The sequence below is a fragment of the Chenopodium quinoa genome, unplaced genomic scaffold (genome assembly GCF_001683475.1).
Source record: "Chenopodium quinoa cultivar QQ74 unplaced genomic scaffold, ASM168347v1, whole genome shotgun sequence".
NCBI lineage: Eukaryota > Viridiplantae > Streptophyta > Magnoliopsida > Caryophyllales > Amaranthaceae > Chenopodium > Chenopodium quinoa.
In genome coordinates, this window is record NW_018744240.1 from 931,629 (window position 1) to 940,910 (window position 9,282).

General features: G+C 35.1%; 1 protein-coding gene across 1 annotated transcript; it reads left to right on the plus strand.

Annotated features, from left to right (window-relative positions):
* Positions 1-6,048: 6,048 nt before the first annotated feature.
* Positions 6,049-9,069, plus strand: LOC110694706. Its single transcript, XM_021871878.1, has one exon. The coding sequence runs from the start codon at positions 6,813-6,815 to the stop codon at positions 8,808-8,810; it is 1,998 nt and encodes a 665-aa protein (XP_021727570.1). The 5' UTR covers positions 6,049-6,812; the 3' UTR covers positions 8,811-9,069.
* Positions 9,070-9,282: the final 213 nt, after the last annotated feature.

The window sequence follows — 9,282 nt, forward strand, 5'->3', positions numbered from 1 at the left end:
TAGTTCATGCATTAGTTCATATTGCAATTGATGAAAATGATTTTAACTTGTTGATAAAGAGTTATTAGGTTTTTTCCATAATGAACGAATCAAAATCATCACCTCATAAAAGATTTTGCCAACTTACATTTGTCACCTAGCATAAGGTAATATCTGATTTGTTCCAAATATTGATGTTACTTATGACAACGCAACTAGTACAAATCTTGTACAAGACAATTTCATGAGAATTCAAAAATTATAAAACATAAAAGTAATATCTTACTATTTTTCACAACAGATCAATATCATCGCCTTATAAAAGATTTTGCCGACTTACATACATTTGTCACTAGGCATAAGCTAAGATGTCTGATTTGTTCCAAATATTCTTCTGAAACATAGAAGTAATATCTTACCAATTTGAGTTATTCTTTAACAGATCAAAATCATCGCCTTATAAAAGACTTTGCCGACTTACATACATTTGTCACTAGGCATAAACTAAGATGCCAGATTTGTTCCAATTATTGACGAACTGGCAATTAGAACATAACTTCTATATAAAAAAAAATCAGTTATTCATAACGAATGAAGTACTCAAAGATATAGTGAAGCAAATGACAAGATAGAGAATAGAGTGTGTTTATCAAGGAACTTTCATGGAGACAAACAATTTAACGTATTAGGACCATTTTCGATATATTGGCAACTATGGCAAGGCACTTTAATTTATCTTATTCAGAATTACATTGTTTTAATTTTTGTCTGGTTTTTGTAAAAATTATTTAGCTACTCCTCTCATCATATCCACACACACACATGGGCCTCAAAAGGCTCACATACAATATTGAGCAAAGGCGGCCCTTCTGCTTTTCACCCTATGCGTCTTTGGTTGTCAATACATGGTTTTTTTGTCTAAAATTGTCGTCACCAATAATAGCCCAAGTAATATGAAAATTTTATAATCGTCGTTTGAAATATAATTAATATAATGTTTTAATGGTTATGTAGTTTATGATTGACATATGTTTCTCCAATTAAATTATACTGTATTACTTAATTTTTTGAATAAAAAATAGTATTGTCAACATTTTTTTTATTTATCAAAATTTTAATTTCATTTATGTAATTTTATATTTATTTTATAGTTTATCAAAAAATATTTATTTTAAGTTGGATTAAGATCTTCAAAATTTATATTGCATTTTAGATATTAGAAGACTAATTGTGTCCATAATATAATATGAAAAGTTGAACCGATCATATTGTTTATCATTAAAATAATATGGTAGTTATATTTCAAACGACCACGGTAAAAACATCTCGATGTAATATCTATCAAGTTAGGTTACTAAAATGTACTTGTATTAATGCATGGGATATATCAATTAGGAAATTAGTGCAGTGTTCCGTACTAATTTATTTAGATTTGGTTAAGTTTGATACTTGATTTAATATACAATTTTTTTTTAATAGACCCAAGTATACCATGCCATGCAATTATATATAGACTCACTTAGGGAGATATCCAAATTAGACCTAATGACAATTTGTGATAGCTAAAATAGACCGAGTTACATTGGTGCTGGAATTTCGGGGAAATATTAATGGTTTAAATCGAATGAATACATGTTTAAAAGGAGGATCTAGGTTACATGGACGACATTTGTTGTCATAGCTGTCATGATGAGTTTATTTTATTTTATTTTAATTTTATGTGCTTATTCACGAGATAATGAGAAAAAACTACGTAAACAGAATTTGAAAAAGGACGATTAAAGCTAGCTGCTACAATTGCTTGTACATCTGCATGTTGGATGTGTTGTCCGTCGACCTTGTGAATGCTGCACCAATCAAAATTCTTGATGATCTCAGTTAAAAAAAAAATAGATTGCATTTCTTAAAGTTGCTCCTCCTTTAATTAGCACAAAAGACCTTCCAAAGCTATAGTATTCTAGAGTCCATCCCATCCTTGCTCTTCTAGAGTCTTTGTTCCAAAAGCCATCAATTGGGAGATTGTAGAACTCTATCTCAATATCTCAATATAATGTAATTTGTATGTAGTTGTTAGGGTTAATTTTAAGCATAAAATATACCAATAATAGATTGTGCACTACCAATATAATGGAAAAGCATACTACGATATTGCACCTTATCTATATGAAAAAAAGTTTGCTTGAAAGTCATAATACTGCGATTTTTTTTAACTGCAAATTTTTTTATGTGACCAGAATTTCTCACATGTCAAACTCAATTTAAATATAAGATCTGGGAAGCAAGAATACTCCGTAAAAATCTGTAATGTAATCTCCCAACCCTAAGAAAGACAATTGGTATCGAGCATGTGAATGATGATGTGATATAATAGGTAAAATACTTACCATACATACAAAGAGTACTTACGGTGAAAAAGATGTTTCTTACAGTACAATAATTTACACAATTTATGATTGAAGAAAGGGGGGTATAGCTCAGAAAAGTTTTATGTATTCAAAAGTTGAAACCAATTGAAGATAGAATATATTCCATGGAAAATGAAGTTGAATTTTTGCGAAGATAGTTCCAATACTTTTGTGTCTATTTGTGCAGCGTCATTTAGCGTAAACTACTATTTTAGGCGTCAAATGCTGTCATAAATCCTTTCCATATATGATACGAGTAAATGACTATCAACCTATCGTATATATTAGTACTACTCTAGTAGTTATACTGTGATACGTTGTCTACTATCTGAGCTGTTGCACTCCTCCAAAGGCCAGCTGTTATGTAACGCTATCAGTCGAGGACCACGAACGTTTATTTCCACAACTATGGTTACGCTTATTTTGTAAATTTTCGACCTTACAATAGGCTAATTTAGAGTCGATTATTTGGAGTACGTATGTAAATTGTTATCAATCTTTTCATTTTGAAAGCCATGGGTCAAGAATTCTATAGCCCCATTAGATTTGCTGAGTATGCTACAAGGTACATACGTACGACCACGCACTCTTGAATAGAAAGAGATGTGTTGTACGACTATACACCTTACTATAGAAATTAAAAATGTCGGTTTGAAGAATTGAAAGAAAATGTATACTCCAGTGAATCCGAGTTATGAGTAAGATAAGATTAGACTTGGCAAAACTAATCAAATCTAAAGTTGCAAATTGATCCAATCTGAATGATTCGATTCAAAGTACTTGAAACTAAATGGCTTAAATTGAAATCAATTCGAGACAAACTAGGACCTACCTACCAAAATTGAAATATTTTGTATTATATATTTATTAAGTTATTAGGTTGTTTTCAAGCTAATTGACCATATACTCGATCCAAATTTGACATAACACGACCTATATTGGAACTGGAAGTTTTCTTATTACTCATATACAGACTATGACCCAACCTGTACCCAAATAAACTAGGTTATTATACTTCGTATCAAGGAGTACGTAATTAATTTAAAGGCCAATGCAAATTCTGAATACCCGGCCAATCGAACTTTTTACCAACTTCCTTCTCATCTTTGCTAAACGCATTCTACGAAGTATTATTCTCGTGACTTAGCTTTGTGAGTTGCCAGCATGCATGAGGTATACGAATAGCCAAGTACTCGTAAATATTTATCTTCTCACTTTAATTATATCCCATTGGTCTGTATATGATCGAGTGACTCCTAGCTTCTTGTTAATATTTAATAAGGGACGTATTATCTAATTTCATCCACAACATTAAAGTTAAAGGTAATGATGATTCAATTTTGTGGCATTAATTTAGAAACATCCCTTTAATTTTTGCTTGTTTATACAACTACATTAGTTTCATTAATACAAAGTATATAAATTGATGAAAACAACTATATTTAACATAGCTAAATTACGAGAATGAGGGATAACTCAACTGGTTAGAGCTCTCTTTCCTATTTCAAGAGATCTTGAGATCGATTTTCATTATCCGCCCTTGTGACTTTTCAAATACCAAAAAAAAAAACATACATAGCGAAATTGCCCCTCCTACTCTTACATTTGCACAGGTACGTACAATCGGATTGATCATATTGCAACTATATATCAACTTCATTTTTTAGTAATGTAACTTAAAAGCAACGCAGGAAGCAGCAGCATATTCCGTAGTAGATGAGCTTGATGACTCTCTCCTTTAGTGCCTACTAGTGACACATGTGTTTCTGGTTAACTTTATAATTTTTGGCAGTCAAAGCCATTTAATTGATTGATTTAATTAAAGGTGGAAATTAGATAGTACGGTATAAAGTGAAAGGGAAAAAGACATGATGTTGAAAAGTTGAACAATTTACTAAATGGAGTATTCTCTTTTAGGAATCAAAATATCAAATTGAAGATATATACGGATCTGCTGCACTTCTAAAGTTCTAAACCCATGTTTCATAGTACTGCACTACTGTTTCTGCTATTTGCAGATAAATACGAGTATGTAACCACGTGAGACGTAATCCACGTTTAACACAGCACCACCCTCTGGCTAAGAATTTAGTACAAGTATTTTTCAAATGAATTAAGTTTGGGCCCAATAGCTTTTTTTTTTTTTTTTTTTTTTTTTTTTTTTTTTTTTTTTTTCCTTCTCTCTCTTTTTTTACGAGTACATACACCACCGTCTTATAAATAGTATGTATGTTTTATACGAGTAATTTGTCACATAATTTTAGGGGATTTAGTGTAATATGGTTTCACGGATTTGGTTTAATAAGTTCCATAGATGTTTTCTCATAAAAATTCATTCATTTGATCATGTATAACTGTTATCTTTGAAGGCATTTTGTGGTTACTTTATTATTTGCATGATAAGCTAAAATATAATTGGAGAAATACGTGCATACTTTGAAATTAAACCGCCTTATCCAATAAAAATGGCATTTCCAACCCTAAGGAGGAGACAAATGAAACTCATGGCCATAATTTGTGACAATTTTGCAAGTTTACAATAATGGAGATCTAATTAAGGGAGAAGATGTAACCATCTCTCCATCATTCACTCTAAGCATAAATCCATTCTCCTACTAAAAATCTTGAAGAGTTATAAGCAGTATCGATTTGTGAAACTTTGATTATTTGGAACCAAATTTATTTTTAACTCATATCAATATTGAAATCACACAGTAGTAGCAAACACCCTTATCATATGGGTCACTACTCACTAGCAACACCTGAAAACCTACATACTCGCTATGACGCTATATAGGTTATCAAGCCATTTACAAAGACATCAAACAAAATATGAATCAACAAAAGGTTGAGTATGCTAATGCTAAACTAAACATACATTAATAATTATGTGACATTAATATGATGATACATGCTTGAACATATATACTTAACAACCCAAGTAAACAAGTAGAACTTTCAAATTACTTTAAAACAACTTTACCTTAAACTTTCTCTTTGGATAAGCCTGAATGTGCAACGTCTTCTTTAAGGAATCTTATGGGTCACTGATTATGGCTAGATTTGGAATTTGTTCCTAAATTTATTTCCATTCTAACAATTAATTAGGAACCGATCTTTTGATCTTAACTACATGTCTATAACTTCTATGTCACTCTGTGACGAAGCTCCTACTTTAGATCAACAATAACATCATCATGTTATCATTCCTTTTTTTCTTTTTTAATTATAATTAGACGTTGACGCTTGACGATGTATAAAAATGTAACTAATAATATATTCAATTCTTTAAAAGTAAAACTATACTCCATAAAAAGTTTGAATACCTAGCAATAAAGATTCATCAAAAACCTCCCAATAGTATTGCAATTGTGCATACATGTATTTAATCCAAACATGGCAACAATATGATCATACAATACTCCCTTCATTCCTTTTTTATTAATTACGTTTTGACCTTTACATGTTTGTCAATGTAGTTGTTTGACCATTAATATCGTTCATTGCATATATATAAAAATTATAACGATTGAATACTAATAAAGTATTCGTTGAGACAAATCAAACAACACCCCACATGTCTATATTTTGTCGTATATACTGACAATAAATTAGAAAATTCTCTTATATTATGAATAGTGTAAAAAATCAAAACGTAATCAATAAATAGGAACAGAGGGAGTAATATCTTGAACTTACAAACTATATATACCAAACCTAACAAAACTCTACATGATCATATTGTATAAATCACCTCATAGTAAAATAATAAGTAGTAAGTAGTGTAAAAATCAAAACGTTACAAACAAACAATAAACATGGAAAAAAACATAGGTGACGACAAGCAGTTGAGCACCCATAAGGACAACACCCTTGTGTATATAAAAGAGGGGAAGGCAGAAATCATAAACAACTCCGCCAAATAAATAGTTTTGGCAAATGTAAATTAAAAAATACCAGTAATAGTACAGTGAGTTACAACCGCGTTTGACGGCGTCATCGCTCTCTTGCTCCTCCTCCTACTACTCTTTGACCTCGCTTTCCTTTCTAGACTAGTCTTCTCTCCCATTTTTACTCTCCTCAGTCTTCCCCGAACTTCATTTTTTCTGGGTTTATATAAATGTGAAATCAACGAACTTTAATAAGGTAAACCCACTGCAATTCCCAATTTCTTTCAACCCCAGAAAAATATTATGAATGTCTTCTTCCAACCATTTGTAATTAGGACTGATTAAAGGGTCCCCCACGTCTTTACAATTCTACCCAGATCGCCAGCTAACTTGCAAGTTGTAACCCACTTCACAATTTTTGATTTTCTTTTTATTTCTGGGTTCATTGGGGCAAAACGTCGAACACCTTGTATTCAAGTTCATTTTTGTTGAAAATATTGAAACCCCAGTTGAAAAAAGGGGAATTTGAGGCGTAAAAATGGCGGATTTGGTTAAGCAGATCTTAACAAGGCCAATTCAATTAGCAGACCAGATAATAAAGGCAGCAGAGGATGCTGCTTTGTTTAAGCAGGAGTGTCTGGAGTTAAAGTCAAAGACCTCCAAACTCTCCGACCTGCTTCGTCAGGCCGCTCGGTCGAGTTCCGACCTGTATGAGCGGCCTACTCGTCGGATCATCGACGATACGAATCAGGTGCTTGAGAAGGCCTTGACCGTTGCACAAAAGTGCCGGGCCAACGGCCTTCTCAAGCGAGCCTTCACCATCATCCCCGCAGCCGCCTTCCGAAAGATGTTCGGTCAATTGGAGAACTCTATCGGAGACGTCTCGTGGCTCCTCCGTGTTTCCGGAGGAGCCGGGGATGATGATGGAGGTGTCGGGGGATACCTCGGTCTTCCCCCGATCGCTGCCAACGAGCCTATCCTCTATCTCATTTGGGAGCAGATCTCTATTCTATCGATAGGCTCGGTGGATGATCGGGCTGACGCTGCCGCCTCTTTGGTATCGTTAGCCCGAGACAATGATCGTTATGGTAAGCTGATTATTGAAGAGGGTGGTGTTGTCCCTCTATTGAAGTTGTTAAAGGAGGGAAAGACATTGGAAGGTCAAGAGAACGCGGCTCGAGCCCTCGGGTTATTGGGCCGAGACCCTGAGAGTGTTGAGGCAATGGTTCTATCTGGGGTTTGTTTAGTTTTTGCCAAAATTCTTAAGGAAGGACCTATGAAGGTGCAGGCTATGGTGGCGTGGGCGGTTTCGGAGTTGGCTCGGCATTATTCAAAGTGCCAGGACATTTTCTTCCAGCACAATGCTGTGCGGTTGTTGGTTGGGCATCTTGCATTTGAGACAATTCAAGAGCATAGCAAGTATGTAGTTTTGACCACCAAGTCTATCACTGGTGCTGCTTCTATTCACAATGCCGCGGTTGCTATGGCTGCGGCTGCAAATGCTAATCAGAGCAATGTTGTCAAAGTGAAGGTGCCGGAAGATGAGGAAAAGACTCAGATCGCGCATCCGATGGCTAGGAGTGCTAGTCCTAGTAGGCTGCATAATTTGGTTGCTACGGCTACTGCACAAGCTAAGGCCAAGACAAATCCTCCTGTTGCTGTTGCTGCCCCACAACTCAATGGCAGCAGCAATATGAATGCGAATGGAAATGGGAGTAATAGCAATCATCATAATCATAATCATAGTTTTGCTGGGGGTAAGATTAGGGAAAGAGAAATGGAGGATCCAGCAGTCAAGGCTAACTTGAAGGCAATGGCGGCGAAAGCCCTATGGCATCTTGCTCAAGGGAATTCCGCCATCTGCAAGAGCATCTGTGAGTCGCGGGCATTGCTTTGTTTTGCTGTTCTATTAGAGAAGGGAACGCCTGAAATTCAATACAACTCTGCAATGGCGGTGATGGAGATCACCGCCGTTGCTGAGAGGGATGCTGATCTTAGAAGGTCAGCATTTAAGCCTAGTTCTCCTGCCTGCAAGGCTGTGGTTGATCAATTGTTGAAGGTCATTGAAAAGGGTGATTCAGACCTCCTTATTCCTTGTCTTAGTGCAATTGGTAATCTTGCTAGGACTTTTAGGGCCACTGAAACCCGGATGATCGGACCATTGGTACTGCTGCTAGACGAGCGTGAGCCAGAGGTGGAAAGGGCAGCTGTGATTGCCCTTACCAAATTTGCAGGCAGCGAAAATTACCTGCGTGTGGATCACTCCAAGGCCATACTTGCTGCAGGTGGAATCAAGCATTTGATACAGCTGGTGTATTTTGGAGAACAACAGATAGTGCAAATCCCAGCATTGGAGCTGCTGTCTTACATTGCACTGCATGTGCCCGATAGCGAGGAGTTGGCTCGAAACGAGGTCCTTACTGTCTTGGACTGGGCATCAAAACAGGCTCACATGGTGCAAGATGAATCTAGAGAGACTTTGTTGCTAGAAGCTAAGAGCAGGCTGGAACTCTACCAAACAAGAGGCACAAGGTGAAGAGTAAAAATTTAAATCGCGTATTTTCCGAATCAAGAGTAATTATTAAACACCCTACCCCGACTCCCTCAAATGGTGAATAGCTCATTCGTTTGTGTATCCATCTAAATTGATTTCTCATAAATATTTCATTTTCACCTCAAATTTTTTTTGATGATAGCATTAATTTGTAATTTTGTTATCATTTAATGTGTATTGTAAATACGAATTAGTTGCAAAAGTTCATCAACAATGACAAAAGTCCTTTGATTTTGAGCAATGGTTTTTGTTTTATTCAGTTAAAGAGATTCTCATTTGGGGTTTATTCTTGTATAATGTTAGGTAGGAAATTTGTTGAAAATTGACAGAATAATTAGGAGGTGGGGATATGATATTGTGAATTTGTGATTATTGTCTGATGTTTGTTCATACTGTAGAATAATATATTTAATGTGGCCCAATATGAACATGGCTTCTGATTTATGACTTATTT